Source organism: Heloderma suspectum, chromosome 2, assembly GCF_057233095.1.
Source record: "Heloderma suspectum isolate Gila_16-S chromosome 2, 16-S_ref, whole genome shotgun sequence".
Taxonomy (NCBI): Eukaryota; Metazoa; Chordata; class Lepidosauria; order Squamata; family Helodermatidae; genus Heloderma; species Heloderma suspectum.
Genome location: NC_139459.1, coordinates 254,039,910 through 254,061,589, shown reverse-complemented (window position 1 = coordinate 254,061,589; position 21,680 = coordinate 254,039,910). Strand labels below are relative to the sequence as shown.

At 43.4% G+C, this 21,680-nt stretch overlaps 1 protein-coding gene across 4 annotated transcripts in view; it reads left to right on the top strand.

Moving 5' to 3' along the window:
• ARHGAP26 (Rho GTPase activating protein 26) overlaps positions 1-21,680 on the top strand; it is a 363,812-nt gene that overhangs the window by 304,536 nt on the left and 37,596 nt on the right. For 3 of the 4 annotated variants that reach the window (XM_084838781.1, XM_084838783.1, XM_084838782.1), the window contains exon 21: positions 13,749-13,859. In XM_084838781.1, the coding sequence (XP_084694907.1) occupies positions 13,749-13,859 (111 nt within the window). Of the gene's footprint in view, positions 1-13,748; positions 13,860-21,680 lie in introns of those variants that run through there. The other variant, XR_014788384.1, reaches the window with a different exon arrangement.

The following is a 21,680-nucleotide window of genomic DNA, read 5'->3' as shown; positions in this document are numbered from 1 at the left end:
GCTAGATAAAACATTTCCAATGTCCTAGATTTGGTTGTGTCCAGGTAAAATTAGGATATTTTAGTAAAGCACGCTTGCAAATTCAGCATCAGTTTTTGTGCTGTTGCCATATGCGGGATGGGAGATTACATAGCAGATACAAGTTTAAAGATGGTGTTTAAATCAAAGAAGAATGTATCTTATTGTGTGTGATTTCATTTAAGCGAAAAAGAGGGCTTTTGATCTCAAGTTCTACAGTACTGCCTTGTTTCTTTTAAATACGTGGTTTTAGTGTGCTGTTTTGCCACTGACTGTACCGCTCGAGGTCACCTATATTAACATTCCTGATTCATTTGCTCAGGCACCATAGCCTGTAATGTACATGAGGCTCAAGCTGTGGGATATTTTGGGCTGCTGACTAATAGAATTCCCTCTTCACAGTGCTTGCCATTTGTGAGAGATTAATATCCTAACCCAACAATTCTAATTTTAGCTGCCTTCTTTGTTTCCTACTTTTGGCATTTTTGTGTCAAAAGCAATCTTTTATATCTTACTTCCCACTCTGTTCCACATAGGAAGTGTCTCAGCAACAGCAGACAGGGGACAGAGAATATTCTCCAGATGCTCTATTCCTTTTTCTGTTATGTGAAGTAAATATGTACTGTATTGTCCTGATGTAAGCAATGGTGACACAAATATGTCATCTTTACTACTTCCATGGTTGGATGAGTATATAATAAAAGTTATTCCTTTTTCATTCACAAAAGTGTATCCTAAATCGACTTAACTAGTCAGTGTCCTTTCATAGGAGAAAATTTGTGTGATATAAATGTAGCATTTAAGTGTTAACACTATCAAGTAAAAATAATGTTGCTTATAATCACATATATCCAGACAGCTTGGAGGGCTCTACAAAAGTTTGGTAAGATAAGGTGGCCAAGTAGTAATTCACCAGATTATGCATTTAATCAGATGTCAAATTGATAATCCACAGTGGTCCTGCCAAATGGAAAGGAGAATACTATCACATAAGCACTCCTGATCAAAAATTCAAGGAAACAAGGTGCAATTGTCCTTATGTCAGGTAGCCAGCTGACCAAGCAGTTATACACCCATTATGCTAAGTTACCTCTCAATCAGTTTCCACACGTATCCACTCATTCTTGCAAAGTTACATAGAGGACACAATGGCTGCATTCAGACATTACATAACCATGGTTTATCATTACGGGTATAAGTCTAGGCAAGCCTTGGGCTCTCGTGCTCCCCAGACCGCCCCCCCCCCCAGCAAGGCCATGAGGAGTTTGAAAGTGTTCACTTCCATTTTTGATCAAGCACAACTCGGATTGTTGTATCATCTGAACCCAACAAACTGTGGTTAATCTTAACTATGGTTTATTTGAACAGGCCAATTTCAAACCATAGGTTATGTTTAAACAACCCATAGTTATGATAACCATACTTTAGGGTTTGGGCGTAACAAACTTCAGTTAATAAAAAGAAGAAGAAGTGAAAGCTTCTGATCTTGTGACCCTGATCTCATCAGGGATGAGAGGGGAGGTGGGATGCAAGCCTGAGGCTCTCCTAGGCTCATTCTTGTGATAAAACATAGTTTATTGTGACATCTGAATGCAGCCAATGAATTCTGGCATTTTAGACTTTCCTATAATCAAGGAAGGTCACGTAGGAAGTGTCTGCAGCAACAGCAGATAGAGGACAGAGAATATGCACCTGCCTGGACCCTGAGATCACCTTTGCTTACACTCCTCTGGGTGCCACCGGCGAATGAAGTTAGGCAGGTGGTTTTGAGAGTGAGGGTCCTCTCACTTGTGGCACCCTGTTTATGGGATGCCCTTCCAAGGAGGCTTGCGTGGCACCTACATTGTTATCTTTTCAGCACCAGGCAAAGACCTTTCTCTTCTGCCAAGCATTTTTTAGACTTCTAGATTTTTAGATATTTATTATTGTATTTGTTGTTCTTAACTTGCTGTATTGTGTGAGCCACCCAGAGGACTTTTATTATAGGGTGGCATTGCATGTAAATATAAACAATAAAGGTCTGATCAATTTCAGAAGCATAACTACTGGCTTTGCTTTAAAAAAGGTAAAATGCAGAAAAAGTATGTTTGTCTTGTGCCAAATGTATCTGTCATGTAATATCATTTAAATACTATATGTTGCCTTGCATCACACATTATTGGTCCCCAGAGAAGATGAAAGTAGTTACCAAAAACATTCAGCTGTCCGCTTTAATAGGATCCTTATTGCTTACAAGACCCCAGTCTAAACCTCTCTGAATGTTCTAATGTAGGCAGGAGGTTCCTGGCAAGCCTGGGCCCCTACATTTACTGCAGTGTTAGCAGGAGCTCTAAGTACACAGTGAAGAAGCTGTTCCCAATTTGCAGTGACCATAGATAATAATACTGGCCCAGTTTACAGGGCTGTTGATAAGGTCTACTGAATGTATGTGAAGCTCTTAGGAAAGGGGTGCTATACATTTACGTAGTCGTCATCGTCGTTGTCGTCACAGTAGTAGTACTGCTTCTATAGGGCCTGAGCCCGTTTACTTGATTGAATCATCACAGAGAGGACTGCATTTATTGTGCTTCTCAAAATCGGATTGTCTATCTGGCACAGCGGCAGGTTTCTTTCTTACATTTCCTGGATCGTAGTGGAAAAGAAAAATAGTTCAGAAGTCTGACTTGCTTCCCATAACCCTTAGCATTATTAAGTGCTATCTTAATCACTGTCTACCTTAACTTTTCTCTTAGGCAACTGTATACATCTCTTGAGGACAGGCAGCCACCTCCCGACAGCAGCTGCAACACAGGTTCTGGTGACAGATGTGGTTGCTCTATCCTGTCCTGAAGGAGAATATAACCTGCCAGCCCAGTCTGGATGCAAATCTATATCAGCCTTCCCCAACTGGATGCCCTCCAGATAGCTTGGACCATTGCTCTCAATCAACACCAACTATTGATTTTGCTGGCTGTAGCTGATGGGAGTTGTAATCCAAAACATCTGGAGGGCACCAGGTTGGGGAAAGCTGTTCCTCTCCCAGTAGTGTACCTGCTGCTGCCTTGATGGGGCTTTCCCCCTGTTTTGAGTGTGCTGTGTAGGACTTGGTGCAGATATGCCCATTCGTTTCCCACCAATGTCCTTTCCTTCCAGAGAACAAAGAAGCATCCATACTTATTACTTCTCTTGGGGGTCTCTGGATTGAAGTGCACAAGTCTAGTGAAAAGAACACAAGGCAATATCCCCAGCTTCCAAAAGAACACTCTTTTTTGCTAGTAAGCTACAGGCAGGAAGGCGGCTGCATTCTGACTCGGTAAAGGGTACTTGAATGGAAGTGGCACGTTCTTTCCATTAGAGGGCAGAAATAGGCTTCTATAGATGTCCAACATAAATATGTCTGTGCATCATTTACGTGCTCTCTGCATTGGCATCTTCTGACAAGGCATGGGATGGCCCACAGCACACAAGCTTGGATAAAACAGCTGTGCAGTTGTTCAAATGTATGCCCAGAATGTGCAGCCTTTATTTATTTTTATTTTATTTTTTATTTTTTTAAGTGCAAAATGTGCATTGTATAAGTTCAAGTAAGCCAAGGGCATTTGGTTGTGGGTGTTGTTTTTGAAACTATGGAAAAGTCAGAGCAGGTCAGCAAATTTTAATATGAGAGCCATTTTTAATGCGACAGCTATTTTTAGCAAAATGGTGGGGAGGAGTGGGGTTGGGGAACTGATATTTGTAGAAATGCTTTTAAAGCATATTTATCAGACGCTTGAATATAATTCCTGTGGCAATTTGAATTCGCTAATGTCTTTTTATGTAATAGCTTTACTGGTTGCTGGCAAAGCGAACAATGGGGGGTGGGGGTGGCTATTGCTCCCATGTTCCGCTTGTGGCCTTCCTGGAGGCATCTGGCTGACCATTGTTGGAAACAGGATACTGGGCTAGATGGGCCCTTTGTCTCATCCAGCAGGGCTCTTCTTATGTCCTTAAAGGAACAATCCTATGCATGCTTAGACAGAAAAAGTCCTCCGCCTCCTAGCATGGCTGGCTGGGGAATGTTGGGTGTTGCAGGACTTTTTTCTGTCTCAGCATGCATTGGATTACACTCTAAATCAATAAAGAGATTTTTCCTGAACACAAGGAAAAATTTCTACCAGCAGTGTCCTTTTCCTCATATACAGGATCTGAAACCTCACTTGATGTAAATGTAGCTTAGGCTATTTCCACTTCAATGCTCTTGGCACACTTTATCTAATTTGACTTTTGACAGTGACTCCCCCAGATATAATCTTTGTCCATTTCTGTATACACATGCTGCTTCCCCCAGAAATTGCATCTTCAGAGAGTTTTTAAATAAGTAAATAAATAAAATGCTGCACTTCAACAATTGCACCTGTGTTTCCACATCTATCCCAATAAATGTGCTGAATTTAATTTCTTCTAGAAGATGAAATTAGCGAAGTATTTGGGTGAATGGGGTCACAGATGCAGTGGTACAAATTAATTGCAAAATAAAAGAAAATGAATGCAGCACAATAGCCAGGAAGGACAAAGTGAGGTTTTGGTTCAAACTAGTCATGGCAAACCCTTGAACTTGGTCAGTGGCATTGGGAACCAGAGTACAAACAGTGACACAAAACAAGATACATACACTACAGATTTTTGACCCCTTTGTCACCTGGATATCAGCAGTCAATCAGATGAAAAAGCTGATGTGGACACAGTGTTCGTCTGAAAGAGTTAAGTTAGCCATGGGTTTCTGAGGACTTGTTTACATACTGTGTTTCTAAGGGATTACATGTACTTTCTAGGTAGCACAGACACATAGGTTGGTTTCTTCTCCAAAGCAGAGAGGTTGCACACTTCTCTTTTGTTGTTGTTTAAGTAAAGGTTTAGGAATCATACTGATGTCATTTATTGTTACTAAGAGATGAGCGTGTATCTTAATATTGCATGTGAATGGTCTCATCAGTGCAGTGAATCCCTGGTTGATTAATCTCCTTAAGGTGTATTGGTGCACTTGCTCTTTTTTCTGTGGGATCATGACTCTCACAATCTATGTGGTGCTGGTGTTCTAGATTGGGGTGGTCAGAAAGTTGACACCCAGATGTTTTGGGTGTCAACCCCCAGTAGTCCTGACCATTGGCCATGCTAGCAGGGGCTTCTGGGAGTTGAAGTCCCAAACATCTGGAGATCGTCCTTCCACCAGCGCCTGTTTAAGATGATGCTGGTCTGCCCAACCTATCTACAGATGGGGATGCTTATGCAATCATTGTAGGCCTTCAGTTAGCCCAGACTGAGAAGTACTGCTGGTATGGCATTCATTCTTTCACACGATAGCAGTCCCTCCTTTTCCTGGGGATGGGAGGCCATTCATTTGCCCATGTTCTGCAGAAGGCTCAACCCCTCCCCTGGGTTATTATCTGGCACATGCAGATTACTTGTGGGAGGGGAGAAGTCTTCATTCACTTCTCACAGGAGACTCGTATAGCTTTATGCATTCCCTGAAGCCCCATGCAAGTAAAACATGCCAGAGGACTTGGAGGAGGGCCTGGATCTTGTTTAATTCCATGTAGAGCTTTGGCAGGAGGTAAACGCACTGTGAGCCTGTTGCACAGCTTCTGCTAATAATTAAGCCAGTACAGAGTGAGACAGATCCCGTCCCTCCCCCATGTCCTCTGCAAGTCACAGAGAACTCAGAAGAGGGGAGCCACTTGGTGGGAGGGGCTGTCTCAACTGGCGAACTTTTGAGAGGATTTGTGAAGCCCTAATTGTTAAGCAGTTCAGTATTCAATGAGAAGCGTGAGCAAAGTTTCCATATAGGAATGTCCCCAACGCTCTGCTAATTGTGACAGTCTCGCCCATCTCACAAAGCAAAGGCACATATGGCAGGAGCCTCATTACTGGGGTTGGCTGGGGTATTATCTTTCTCCTTTGCTCACAGCCATATTTTCTCTACCAACCCAGATAATATTTCACAATCAGATTTCTCTCCCTAGTACCTGGCATTCAGGTGGTCGTGTTGTGGGCACCTTTCAGTGTGAGAGCCTTTGCAGTCCCAATCAGCTGCTATGCCATCATTTTTAGACAATGGGGAGAATCCAACGGGGTGCTTACACCCAAGCCAATTCTCTTCTGCCCTTCCGATTGCATTGCACAAGCCATCCCCACCGCTTGTGCAATGGCAATTCAGTGCATCCGGAGCAACCCAAAATGAGCAGAACCACTTGTTTCTGGAAGGAGACAGCTCAGCGGAGTTGGCCAACCTGCATCCTTCCAGAAACAAGCAGAAGGTTTTGGAAGTGCTAAATCTTGGCTGCATAAGTACTGGGTCCAGCTTGTGCAATGCAATTGGTGGGATCCACCACTTGCAGAATAGAATCAGTGGGGCAGAAAAGAATTGGCAGGGGAATAAGCACCCCGTTGGATTCTGCTTGGTGTATTTTTCCCTATGAGCAAGTGAGATTTGGCTCTGCAATGGGTAAAGAAGGCTAATTCAAAGTGAGGAAATGTGCTGTGAATGCAGCTAGCCCTCCCTCTGAATTAGCTTTGTTTGCCCTCAGTATTGCCTTCATGTAGCTACATCTGTAGCTGTATTGTAGCTATTGGCTGTAGTTTAATTAGTTGTTTGAAAGAAAAATATTTTAAAAAAACAAACATTTTGCAGCAGCATTAGTGCTGTGATGATTTTCTGTCAAGCATAAAAATGGTAGTATTTTAGGTTTTTGAAAAAATGGCTGTGAAAATTCAGTGCAGTCTTAGTTTCCACTCACACACGTACACACACATACAATCTTTTGCCCATGATATATTTCTCTGAATCAGATGTTAAGGTCTATCTCAAATAAACTCAGACTTGAAACCATTTCAGCCAAAAAAACTGACCTCCATTAAAAACCATTCTAATCTGGTCAAGAATGTTCTCTTGGTGCCAAATTATGATGTTGATACTTATGATGGGGATATTTTCCCACAAGAAAATTGGACTGTATCCACCAACTCCTTGCACACTGTGCTCTCCCCCCCCGCCCCAGGAATCTGATGTAAAATAGGAAATGGTGGCACCACATTGGCTTCCAATTCCTATGAAGTGCAAGCAAAAGGACACCCGGGGATGTATGTTTGGAGTAAAACAATGCAATTACTGCTTGCATGCAGTTCTGTTATGTTGGACGCTATGGATAAAATTATGGCTCCATTTGAAGTTGCTGGGAATTTTGTCTTTTGAGAATTTTGTCTCTGAATTTTAACCTATCAAATTTTGAAAGAAAGGGCTTCCGGTGCAATTAAGTATAAGTACAGTGTACAGTCTTTTCTCACAATTCAACAACTCTTGGAAGGCCACTGGAATTTATAGCTTTCCCAAATACCCTCTAATTTTTATATTTGCTTCAAAAGTATTACAGCCACACCTTACTGACAAAACAATTAATTTACAAAACATGTCAATTATTTTTATTCTGTTCGGTGCGTTTTGCTTCCCTGGCTTGTTGTCATTTTCTTTCTCTCTCCTCCTTTGCCTTTGCAGTCATCAGACTCATTTGCCCATGCTGCCGTTTAGTTGGATTGGGTCTCACTGGATTTGATTTTGTCTGCAAGTGTTCATGGCATCAAGACATGAGATATAGTATTGTGCCACCGTCAGTAAAATTACCCAGATCGCCACAGCCAATAAGATTAAATGGCAGTGTGGACAATTGAGGCAAAGTGTGAGGGCAAAGAAAGAGAAGGAAATAGTGCTAAAGGGAAGAGCAATGAAATAGCGCAAACATGTTCCCAAGAAATTGGAAGTCCTTTTTGGCATTCATATAATCAGCACAAAATGAAGGTAAGTCGTTTTGGCTCAGATCTACTTGAAACTGCCTCCTTATGGTGCGGCTACTTCATACACTGAGCCCTTCGTGAGCACTGGGTGTGCCTTGCAGGTTGACTGTCAATAAATGGTTTGTCATTTCCTTGTGACTGCTTATGGTGGTAAGGAGACAAACCACATGATGGGGCTGATTTTCCTTAGAGATCTGGTACATGTGTACTGCTTTCCACATGAAGGCAATTGTGATTGCCATCTAGTAAGAAGCAGCCCTTATTGTGAATAAAGGAGAATTCCAGCATGGGTTTTGGTCACTTTGATCTTCCTATGGAGAAGGAAGGGCTGCTGAATGGGAACATGTGGAGGTGTGGGTGTGGATTGTAAATACTGGAAGGTACTTTATCCCTTCAACCCATGATTCTGTAAAAATGAAAAATCTAAGGTATTTTTTTAAAAAGAAATTGTTGATGGTATCCTTTAACTGAAATATATTTCTAAGTAACTGTTGATTTTCCTGAGATAAGAATTTGGTGGGTTAAACATTATTCAGAATTGAATAGCTAAGCTTTCTGTGCATATTTACATATTGCTTCCACAGCAAAATATTTGAATGCAGGCCAAAACCAAGAACTGTGATAAGAAACAAGACTGCTGTTTGTGGCCTTGGTAACATGGAGTGTGCACTATTTGTAAATTTCTATCTGAGTCATTTTTTTCCCTTTTAAATAAACTTGGTCAAATTCATTCTTAACTGGTGATATGTGAACTTCAAATGATTGTGTTAATATGTACTCTGCTGAGCTAACTTCCCATAAACATAGCTTACTGGTAGCTTTCACAACACAGCTAGTATCAAGTAGAGTTCTTAATTCTGAGTTGATGATCCTTTCTGGCATTTGAAAAATGCACTAGTCCTGTTCAGGCGTTTAGCCCGGCCAAGATGCACAGAAACCAGTAAAACAGACAGAGCTGTACGTGCTGGCCCCACCCACTGTATCCCCCTATATACACTCCAGGGTCTGCCCCCTTAGTGCCCCACAGCGTGAAGAGGGTCTCTACTCACATTCGCTTGAATGACTGAGGATCCTGATAAAGTAGGGTCACACCTCCCTGCTCAATACAGGGAGGGTGTAGAGACATAGGGGGCAGCACCTGCATGTGCTGCCCTATCCCTTCTGCTTTGTTCATGTACCCTGTTCAGGCTGAACACCTGAACAGGGCTACTGGCGCCGTGGAAACGGAATAGAATTCTTCCAGTTTCACGCTATGCTACATTTCTCCCCTGGAAAAGTAGGTGGAAGCTCTCTAGTGAAGCTTGGGGCAGGGATGGGCAACATGTGGCTCTCCCAGATGATGGACTCCAACACCCATCATGCCTGCCCATTGGCCATGCTGGCTAGGGCTGATGGGAGTTGGAGTCCAACAATATCTGGAGAGCCAAAAGTTGCCCACACATAGCTTAGGGTATCAACCAACACTCTGGAGTATTGGCTTCCTCACCTTGGAAAAAGAAGCTCCTAGCTGATCTGGCCGCTTGAGTGAGATCGTTTGGTGGATCTTCAGCAGCACGGAAAGGCCCCCTGTTCTTCTCACTTGCTTTCCCAACCCTTTTCTGTTGGGAAACCCCAAGTATATACCAAGACTAAAATTATCTGAATTCAGTACAGTGCACATTCTCTGAGTTCTGTCGTAATAGTGAATTTATGAATGTGAATATAACCAAAGGAAGTAAGTAGTTTCTATTTTCTGTAAGGGCTTAATGACTCCTCTAGTATTTCCTGTAAACATATCCCACTTTATGCATACGTCTTTATGCTAAATAGCTTAAATAATACTTATATCTAAAAAAAACCCCCTCTCAGTGTAATGTGTTTAGTGATGTGGGTTTTCTGGAAAATTTTGGATTGAAAAATGTTCCTATACAAATTAGGATAATTTTCTGTTGCAATCTACCCTATACATATTGGGTGATTTGCATCAGAATTTTTTCAGTTTGCATTGGAACCACAAGTATTTGACCTGAAATATTTGAGGGAAACAATTAAAGTACACTTAATGAGATTTTAATGTTATTTTATGTAGACATTTAATTGGAATACTTGCAAACATTTAACGACAATAGCATGTACTTCCCTTCCATTGTTTAAATTTAAGGGGGGAAAACAAAGGTATTGAAAACTGTTGACACACTAATAAATTTTAGCAACCCAAAACATTGTGCATGATATCTTGATAATCATTCATCTCTTTCAATAGAGTTCAACTCTCTTCCACAGAGGTTGTTGGGGTGCCTTCAGTTTCGCTGTAACTACCTATTCCATTTCACACAGAGACATGTATGTATTTCAGTGACATACAGTCAGGGCCAGAAATATCAGAACAAGGATAACTGCTTTTGCCGTTGGCCTCTGTACGCCACCATACTGAAGTTGAAAGGAAACACACCCAGATGGGAGCGAAGTCAGGACTTCCAGCTGTAATTCAAGGGATTTGACAAAAGTGGGGCACTAACCATTCAGGAAGGACAGCCAGTGGCATACACACACACACATCGCTGGTGGCTCATAAGTAATGGAACGAATGGCTGACAAGCAGCTGCATGGCCAGGTGTGGCCTGTTTCCAGGGTACCCCATGACCAATCAAGCAGATGCAAGGCCTGGAAGTGGTTCTGAGTGTTACATTTGCATTTGGTAGCTGTTCACTGGAACTCCCAACATGAGGCCCAAAGAGATGTCCATGCGAGTGTTTCCTCATCATTAGGCTGAGGAAACAAAATAAACCCATCAGAGAGATAGCAAAAACAGTGGGAGTGGCCAACACAACAGTTTGGAACATCCTGAAAAAGAAAGAATTAACTGGCAAGCTCAGCAACAGCAAAAGGCCTGGAAGACCACGGAAGACAACTGAAGTGGATGACTGCAGAATTCTGCTCATGGTGAAGAGGAACCCTTTCACAACATTTAGCTAGGTCAAGAACGCTCTTGAGGAGGTAGGCATGTCAATGTCAACATCTACAGTCAAGGGACAGCTTTATGAATGTAAATACAGAGGCTTCACAACAAGGTGCAAACCACTGGTAATGCTCAAGAACAGACAGGCCAGATTAGTCTTTGCCAGCAAACACCTAAAAAAGCCTGCCCAGTTCTGGAATAAGATTCTTTGGACTGATGAAACCAAGATTAACTTGTACCAGAATGATGGGAAGAGAAAAGTATGGTGAAGGAAAGGAACAGCTCATGATCCAAAGCATACCACATCATCTGTCAAACATGGTGGAGGCAGTGTTATGGCATGGGCATGTATGGCTGCCAATGGAACTGGGTCACTGGTGTTTCTTGATGACCTGACTGCTGATCAAAGCAGCAGGATTAATTCTGAAGTGTATAGGGCTATACTTTCTGCTCAGATTCAGCCGAATGCTGCCAAACTGACAGGACGCCGCTTCATAGTGCAGATGGATCATGACCCAAAACGTACAGCAAAAGCTACCCAAGAGTTTCTCAAGGCAAAGAAGTGGGATGTTCTTCACTGGCCAAGTCAGTCACCTGATCTCAACCCAATAGAGCATGCTTTTCAATTATTGAAGACAAGACTGAGGGCAGAAAGACCGACAAACAAGCAGCAGCTGAAGGCAGCTGCAGTAAAGGCCTGGCAAAGCATCTTAAGGGAGGAAACTCAGCATTTGGTCATGTCCATGGGTTCCAGACTTCAGGCAGTCATTGACTGCAAAGGATTTTCATCCAGGTATTAAAGGCGACCCTTAAGTTTGAAATGAAATTGGTTTGTTCCATTACTTATGAGCCACCAACGATGGGTGTGTGTGTGTATGCCACTGGCTGTACTTTCTGAATGGTTAGTGCCCCACTTTTCTCAAGCCCCTTGAATTACAGCTGAAAGTCCTGACTTCGCTCCCATCTGGGTGTGTTTCCTTTCAACTTCAATGTGGTGGTGTACAGAGGCCAACTGCCAAAACAGTCATCCTTGTTCCAGTATTTCTGGCCCTGACTGTACATGTATTCTCGCACACACTTGCTATGGATAATCACCTGAAAACATTAATTACGACTTTAAAATTGCCAAGTTTGCCAAACTTTGTATTTGCAGTTAGCATCCATTCATTCTTACAAATGAACAGATTATTTTTTTTACTGTGGAAGAACAAAGCTCTGGAAAATTTTCTTCCTCACATCACTAAGTATGTTGGCTTCTCCTTTCCAACTTCTATGTATTACTCAGCAGGGAATTTTCAAGGACGGCAGAAGAGCTACAATTTTACTGGTGTGCTTTCCATTAACTAAAAGCAAAGTGGTGGGTTATTGTAAACTGTTGCTCATGTGCACAGCTTACTTTACCTGAAAGGAAAGAAGGAAAGCACAAACAAATGGCAGAAACAGAAAGCTGCAGCAAGAGTACACTGAGCATGCCCAGTGGCCTTTACAAAGTCCAGAAATCCAAACTGAAATAATGGCAGACTGGTTGCAGACTGGCCTTCTGGTTGCAGAGCAGCACCATGTAATTCAGCATACCCCAAATCTGGGGTGATATTTGGAGGGAGGGGATTTCAGATACATCTCTATATATGACGTTCTGTGTGTTAGTCTTGAGGGCAATCCGGTTGACATCCAAGTAATCAGCTCCAAACTAATGGCCATGTGGCCTCTTTTATAGAGGATAGTTGCCTCTTTGAAGGGCTTTGCTGTCCGATTCCAGTTCAAAGATAACCATAAGAACGGTTGCCTGTCACCTGTTAGCACCTGGACAACAGACTGAGCAGACAGGCACACAGGTCATCTGGTCACAGTCTTCCACATTACGGTGAAATGTACTGTATTTCTCTTTAAATTATTTCTAAATTTCCACCTATATGTATAACTTGCATTATGCAATCTTCATGCAGACTGCTGCCTACTTTTTTCCTCCATTTTGGTGAGGCAGATGGGTCCATGTGGGAAGCCTCAAATTAGGTTTCTAATGGTTATTTATACATTTAACATATAGATATCAACAATGTTTATCTGTGGACAGCAAAGAATAGGTCTTATATCTGCAATGGCAGAAATCTGTTGTTATCTGTGTGTTTAGAAATTGTTGAACGTGAATCTGTTAACTCTTTTCTTCCACATGAGAAGTCCATTGCATTGTCAAGATTGGGTAGTCACAGAAGGCATACGAAATTGACATTTTATTGAGGCCTCCTCAGTGGAGTCTCTGTTTTTCATCTCTATCATCCATCTCCCTGATTTACTGTGGGGTTTATTTGGGTTGTTTGTTTGGGGGGGGGGGTTGGTGGTGGAAGGGGTGACCTTACTAGCATTCCATTTGGGACAACTCTAGCAGGCCTTCCTTGCCACCCTTCTGATAATGAACTCCTCTGGGTTTCCAGCATACGAGGCTCATTTACTCATAAATGTAAACAGGAAATCATTTTCATGTGCTACGGATTGTGACCCAGAGAATGTTTTTTCCCCCCCTTCTGTTCGTAGCACTGCAACAAACTGAAACAAAGTAAGAGGGTCTGTTGCGGATGTTGCTAATTGTTGAGAAATGTGACCAGCAACCTCTGGCAATCAGTGGGGGATATTTGAAACAAAGCAGGTAGGTAGCTGAGGAGAAAACACAAGCAGCTGTGTGCAATAAGGTGGCCTCAGTAGCTTGGAATGCAATCACTGACTCCAGCAAAGACACAAGCTTGCTAGCCAGGGAATGACAAGGCAGGGGTGACGGGGAGGTCTGGCTGTGTATGTGTGAGTGGTAGTCCAAGAAACAGACCTCCAGCCTTGGAACCTTTTCCCATAGTTCCCAGCTCTTCCATTTGGAGTTTTCTCTGGTGCCGTGCAGATTTCCCAGGCACATATTACTGTTGAATCATGCCTTAAGTGTGTGTATCTGTCTGTGTTGTGCTTTGCTGTGTCTTGATGAGTTATCTGTTCTGTCTTGCAGCCCTCAGAATCCAAGTCCAACGTCACCCCTTTCACCGTCCTGGCCTATGTTCTCTGCACCATCCAGCCCTATGCCCACCTCCTCTACGTCCAGCGACTCATCCCCCATCAGGTCTGTTGCAGGTTTGAGGGTTTTGGTTTGCTTGGTTTAGTTGCACTGCTGCTATCATATTTTAAGTTTACATGCTTCTTTTTCCCTGCCTTGCTCAAAGTTCCTCGCTATGGCTCAGCTTGTTTCAGTTATTGGACTTCGCAATCCCTCAGTTGCCATCTGACATCAGGAGAGGAAACTTTTAAACATTCTGTGACATTTATTTATTTATTTATTTATTTATTTCATTTCTATACCGCCCAATCGCCGAAGCTCTCTGGGCGGTTCACAAAAATTAAAACCAAACAGCACACAATAAAACAATGTAAAATATATAGAACATTAAAACCACAATATAACAATACAACCACAATAAAACCTACCAGCTGTGCAGGAATTTAAAATACAGATTTAAAACAACAGATCTAAAAGTCCAGAAAGCTAAAATGCCTGGGAAAATAAAAAGGTCTTCACCTGGTGCCAGAAGGAATACAATATAGGTGCCAGGCGAACCTCACTAGGGAGCTCATTCCACAGCTGGGGTGTCACAGCAGAGAAAGCCCTCCTCCTAGTAGCCACCTGCCTCACTTTGTTTGGCAGGGGCTCATGGAGAAGGGCTGCTGAGGATGATTTTAAGGTCTGGGCAGGCACATATGGGAGGAGGCGATCCTTCAGGTAACCTGGCCCCAAGCCATTAAGGGCTTTAAATGTTAATACCAGCACTTTGAATCGGGCCCAGAAATGGACTGGCAGCCAGTGCAACTAAAAAAGTACTGGCATAATATGAGCTCACTGACCAGTCCCTGTTAACGATCTTGCTGCCTTATTTTGGATCAGCTGAAGTTTCCAGACCGTTTTCTAAGGCAGCCCCATGTATAACGCATTGCACTAATCCAGATGAGAAGTTATCAGAGCATGGATAAGTGTAGCTAGGCTATCTCTGTCCAGATCAGGGTGTAGTTGGTATACCAGCCTAAGCTGATAAAAAGTGCTCCGTGCCACTGAGTTCACCTGTGCCTCAAGTGACAGTTCTGGATCCAAGAGCACCCCCAAACTACGAACGTGATCCTTTAGAGGGAATGCAACCCCCTCCAGAACAGGTTGAATATCACCTAGCCGGGCAGACGAACCACCCACTAACAGTACCTCCGTCTTGTCTGGATTGAGCTTCAGTTTATTGGCCCTCATCCAGTCCATTACTGTGCCCAGGCACTGATTCAGAATAGCCTGGGTTTGATGAGAAAGAGAGGTACTCCTGGGTGTCATCTGCATATTGATGGCACCTCAGCCCATACCTCCGGATAACCTCCCCCAGTGGTTTCATGTAGATGTTAAACAGCAAGGGGAATAAAACAGAGCCCTTTGGAACCCTCTGGCAGAATTGCCATGGCACAGAGCAATAATCCCCCAGCACCACCTTCTGGAATCACCATCCAAGTAGAAGCGGAACCACTGCAGTGCAGTACCTCCAACTCCCAACCCAGACAACCTATCCAGAAGGATACCATGGTCGATGTTATCGAAAGCCACTGAGAGGTCCAGGAGAATCAATCCCACTGTCCCTCTCCCGGCAGAGGTCATCCCACAGGGTGACCAAGGCAGTTTCCGTTCCAAACCCAGGCCTGAAGCCCAATTCAAATGGATCTAGATAATCTGTTTCATTCAACAGTGCCTGGAGCTATCCAGCAACCACCCGCTCAAGCACCTTGCCGAGGAAGGGGATGTTGGCCACTGGCCTATAATTGTTAACATCCTCCAGGTCCAGGTTAGGCTTTTTCAGGAGTGGTCTAATTACCACCTCTTTTAAAGCGGCTGGCACCACTCCCTCTCTCGAGGAATTTACAACCTCCTGGACCCAGCCGGACATCCCCGCCTTGTTTGATTTAATAAGCCATGAAGAGCAAGGGTCAAGCACACAAGTGGTTGATAGGACTTGGCCAAGCACCTTGTCCGCATCCTCAGGCCTCAATAACTGGAACTCATCCAATAAAACTGGACCAGACGGTTCTCTGAACATCTCTACCAATGGAACTGCATTAATCGTGGTGTCCAATTCATGACAAATCTGAGCAACTTTCTCTTCAAAGTGCCTTGCAAACTCATCACAGCATGCCACTGAGGGTTCTACCATCTCTCTCCCCGGCTCAGAATGTAACAGGCCGCGAACCACTCGGAAAATCTCCGCTGGATGACACTAATGCTGTCTCTTTGCCACCCTCACCGCCACAGAGTAGGCTTGATAGTGGGCTCTTACCTGTGTTCGGTCAGACTCAGCACGAGTTTTCCTCCACCTGCGTTCTAGCCGTCTCCCCTCTTGCTTCATTGCCCTCAGCTCGGGTGTATACCAAGGAGCTGTCTGGGCTCTGCTCAGAGGGAGAGGGCGCTTGGGCGCCGTCGTGTCAACCACCCAAGTCATCTCTGTGTTTCAACCACCCGAGCCCAGAGTGACCTGGGCTTCGACAGGAGCACCAGTCATACCAGCAGGAAAATCCCCACAGCCCTCTGGAATCCATCGGAATCCATTAGCCTCTGGGGGCGGACCATTTTAATACGTCCCCACCCTTGCAGAGGGGGAAGGCTGCCAAGAGTCTAAACCTCAACGGGAAGTGATCTGACCATGATAAAGGGACAGATGTTAATTCCTCCACTTTCAGATCACTGTCCTCCTGCCCAGTTGAGAAAACCAGATCAAGTGTGTGTCCTTTTATATGCATTGGGCCTATGACATGTTGGGACAGCCCCATGGTTGTCATGGCAGCCATGAAGTCCTGAGCTGCCCCGGATACAGCGGCTTCGGCATGGAAGTTGAGATCCCCCAGGACCATCATCCTAGGGGGTCCTCAACACCAAGTCCGAGACCACCTCCTTCAGCTCAGGCAGGGAGTCTGATGGGCAGCGGGGTAGGCGGTACACCAACAGAATCCCTAATTTTATATACAACAATATAAAAGAATATAAAAGAAATAAAAGAGAGCAGCAGCTAAGAAGGAGCAGATTTTAAGCATTCTGTGAGGGGGCAATAGCTTGTGCTACCTAAGCACTGTCTGCCTTCATTTTCCAGTTATCCCAGCTGCACTACCACACCTTTTTAGAGAATTCCCTTCCACTGTGGTTGACTTTTTGTTTTATTTTTGCCAAATTGCTGGGCTTGTTTGAGACTTACTAAATTCATCTCTGCAATAGGTAAGCATTCATGCATGAAGAACATGAAAGTATGAAGAGTTGCTTCACACCCAAGTATGAAGAGTTGCTGATAGTTTATTCAATTTTTTTAAAGCCTGACAGCTGACTGAAGTCCAGCTTTCCTTCTTTTCAATTGTGCCAGTGAAAATAGCTATACGGGCTTTTTTGACAAGTACCACTTGTGATATTAATGGCCTAAGAAATTGTACATCTAATATGGGTAATTATAAACTGATAAACTGTACACATTAAAAATAGACCTCTTAAAATTCAGTCCCATTAAGCTAAAGTGATAGAATAAGCTGCATAAGACCAATGGTATTTATTCTTTTCTGCTTTCAAATGCTTGTCCAATTTTTGTGAACCGCCCAGAGAGCTTCGGCTATTGGGCGGTATAGAAATGAAATGAAATGAAATGAAATAAATAAATAAATATTGTCCACACTACACATTTGGATTTTGGACAGTATTTGTTTCCAGAGCTTGAACCATACTTTTTATGTGGGACAGGGCTGGCTGAACTTACATTTCAACAGCAGTTGGCTAGCCAGTGCCAGAAACATTATTCCCTGACTTTGTCATGAAATTCCATTGGCTGCCTTGTTTACAGAAGTTTGAATCCATGAAAACGCTCATTGATTGTTCAAGTGTGCAAAATACACGGGAAAAGCATTCTCATCACCCAGCCCTGCAAAAAAATCCAGTTGTGCAAGGCAGTGGGCCTGTTCACACATTCTGACAGTCCACTGTGGCTTAATTTATCCACAGAAGCTGTTGTGCTGTGCTGGGCACCCAATAGGTGCCATTTTTGCATTGTGCCCCTAGGCACCCAGCTTTCTGTGCCTTGTCATGTCATGTGAGCTCAGGCAGCAGGGGTTGTTTGAAGATTAGACAACCCTCAAATAACTGTGAAACAAGCCATCAGTTATTTGAGCATTGTCTAACCCTCAAACAACCCCTGCCACCTGTTTGCACAGCACGACAAGCCATGGCAAGCTGGGTGCCCACGGGCACCTGGCACGAGGTGTCAGTCCCTGAGCATAAATTAAGCTGTCATGTTGTGTGGACCAGATTAATGTGGTAGAGACAGAAAACCAAGTGAAAAATTGACTTCTTTGGGCCCTGATCGTTTTTGAAGAAAGATCAGTGGAGAAAAGCAGTAGCAGGAAATGCAAGAGCAGCCACAAATACTTGATTCTACTTTAAACTTCTTGCTCTTTTTCAAATCAATGCAACTTGTTCGGTACAAACATGGTGCTGGGTCAGTGACAGGCAGGAACTCATCATGATAGCCATGGGCCCAAGAAGACTCAAAAAATGTTGGCACCTGTGTCGATCCATTATATCCAAACAGCAGCGGTACATAGCAAATTAAGATCAGCCGATAGTAGCGGTGCAATCAGGTAATTTTAGACTCTGGACATAATGGTCTTACGGGGGGCAGGGGGCTCTTTAAAAGGTAATATGTATTACTCCACGCCCTTCAAAATGTGCTAAGCCAGCCCTAGTGCAGTCGGGGGCCATCTTGCTGCTTCTGCTGTGTGAGGCCTTGGGCTTCTGCACCAACGTCCTGTCCTGACAGCTGACAGTCACAGAATAGTGGTTACCATGTTGGGCTTTGAGTGGGAGACCTGGGTTCACATCCCCGAGACGCCATGAATTTCACAGGTGCCCTTGGACCAGTCACTGTCTGAGCCAAGCCTACCCAACCAAGGAATCACATCCCAGGCCAGACCGGTCCTCCAGCCCTCCAAGTGTATGACAGGGGCAAATACCACTCTGGCAGATAATGTCATCACTCCTGCTGTGCAACAAATTAAATGTGCTATATTAATACTTCTTCAGGTTAGCTTTCACTCAAGGAGTTGTTGAGCCCATAGCAGGAGTACATCTTGTTAGATTTTAAGGCTGATGCATTGGGTTTGTTTGCATATTACCTTGAATATTTGTGTATATACGTATTTATTTATTTACAGCATTTGTATACCGCTCCCCATTCTAAACAGAATCTGGAGCGGTGAACACAAGAAGTACAATAGTAAAAAAAAGATAAAAGATTAAAATGCCATATTAAAATCATTAAAACAGAATGCCAATAATTTTGTTATATAGCGTTCATACCTTGTATATTAGCCATACCTGGTGTTCAGCTTTTAACTGCGAAGCAGGCTTGCAAAGAATTTAAATTGCTAGTGTGAAGTAGGAATCCTGACAAAGAAAAGGAAAGAAGGATCTAGCCTCTGCTCGATCATTTCCTCATTCTGTGACTTCCTCTTTGCTAATCTGTCACAAACAATAGTAAAACTCCAAAGTCTCAGGATCTTGTCATTCACTTGTCAGAGCAAGGTGAGACTGTCACTTAGCCTAGCACTCTGGCAGATGATGCCCATGCTCTTGCTCTGAAAAAAGCCCCGGAGTGGTGCTTCCCTGTGTTCCCCCTCCAGGACACCACTGCCTCTGAACATGTGCAGAATGCACTTCACCACTAAGTAAGTACAGTCCGTCCTAAGGAGCAGAGCTTCCATGCAGTCTTGGGACCTGGCACTAGTCATAGGAAATGAATTGCTGTATGTAACAAAATAGCAACATCTGTCCTTGTTTTGGAACCCAGTATGATGAAGACTGCTGTACAAGTTGTGCTCTTTCAGGTGGGTGTTAATAACCCTGAACAGGACTTCTCTGCAATCTGCTCATAATCTTTCTTTCTTTCTTTCTTTCTTTCTTTCTTTCTTTCTTTCTTTCTTTCTTTTTTCTTTCTCTCTCTCTCTCTCTCTCTCTCTTCCTACCTACCTACCTACCTACCTACCAGGGCTGGGTGGCCGACTTATTAATTCACAAACAGGGCATGGGAAAGACACATACATTCTGCCAGTGATCAGTTTAATTCAACCCGAAAGCTGCTCACAGCCTCAAATTCCCACTGAAGGTGGCTGTTAAGTTTTGGTTTTGATGCAAGACTACACATAAGTGTCACATAATCAGAACTATAGCGTTCTGAGGTAGTGGTGGTGGGTGGAGGCTATCTCTCGCTCTTCTGTAAACTGTACAAGGTTACATGGGCAAAACTCAGCTGAGTGCTTCCCTGGCCCCCTGCCATGCTCAGAGGAAAAAATTTAAAAAAAGACTGATCAGAAAGATCCAGGGCTCACTGATGTCCTTGATCATCCAGGCTGGGCTCTGAAGGGCACTGCAGCACACAAGAAGGGCGTTGCAGCACCATGCACTGAAATACTGCAAAGGAAAGAAAATGGGGAGTTGAAAAATGGACCATGCTGTGGGGATTCTTCTGCAAAGCTGCTGTTTTACTCATTTTAGTTGTGTTTTCCTCTGCCTGGGTTCCTTCCCCAACTTTCCCATCTCCTAAACACTTATAGGATTTCCTAAATAGCAGGGACTCGGCCGCTTTCTCTTTTGTGTGTCAAACACTGTTCCTTCCTGTTGCCTCCTCATCTCAGTGATGTACTGTTGATGTTGTGAACAAGCCCTCTAAACTGGCTTAGTTTCAAGGTTCTGTGTGTAATTGGAGATTTTTTTCTTTTGCAAACCTAGACTGACCATGTATTGGTACCATAGAAGACATAAGCCACAAGAGCTGGGAGCGTGACTTAAGTAAAGTTCAGAATTCTGAACATGAATTGGGGCAGGATGGCAAAAGCATTCATGGATACAACATTCCTGTGAATGAATTGCACGAGCAGATTGGAATTGAAATGTTTTCAGGTGTTGAGTTTCTGCATTTACCTGTTATTTCCAAGTATACGAATGCAAAATATTATCACAGATCAGTACGTACCTTTTAATCTTGTCTTTAGATTTATATCCGAGATTGAATTTTCTGCAGAAGATTGTTATTGCTTTGGGGCAGGAGTGTAGATTACATTTGAGATTTTGTGGGATGAGCAAGAAATTTTCTTCTTGTGCCAAAGCTTTAAATAGGAAGTGGGGGTGTAGGGGAGGGTAGACCTGTGATTGATACAGTCCTTTTCAGTAAAATATCTGCTGTTAAAAAATAGGGATGCTTCCAACATTCCCCACCACCACTACCACCTCTGAAATTTAGCTCAGATTTTGAAGCTCTGAGGCTACAGTCCTACACCCACTTACCTAGGAGTAAGCCACATTGAACTCAATGAGACTTACTTTTGAGTATGCATGCATAGATAGGATTACATTAGGAATTACTTGGTTCTGGCCATGAAGCAGGACTCGATACATTTGTCTTCTGCTATTCCTTCAGTTTGAATGCATGCTCAGTATGCTCTTGCTGCAATTTTCCTCATTTCTCCCATTCATTCGTTTAAAAAAAAAAAATTATCTGCAGGCATGCCAGGTACATGAGCGTTTCTTTTTGGTCAGTGGTTAAATATAAGGTCCTTTACCATCTTTGAAATTCCCTGTGTAGAAATTCGTATAAAGAAAAAAGATCACCTGGACAGCAGTAGAATGAATTCCAGTAAAGACCAGGCTTGTTCCAATAGTTTCACCCCAGTCCAGACAATCCACATCTAAGGATGATCGGGACATGATCTTGTCTCCAATGTAGGATTTCCTCCCAATGCAACAACAGCTTTAGATTGGTGGTTTTTGTCAGGGCCGCAGCAGGGGATGGAAGGGTTAAATTCCCACTTCCTGCCTGCTGTAATCATGATAAATCACCCC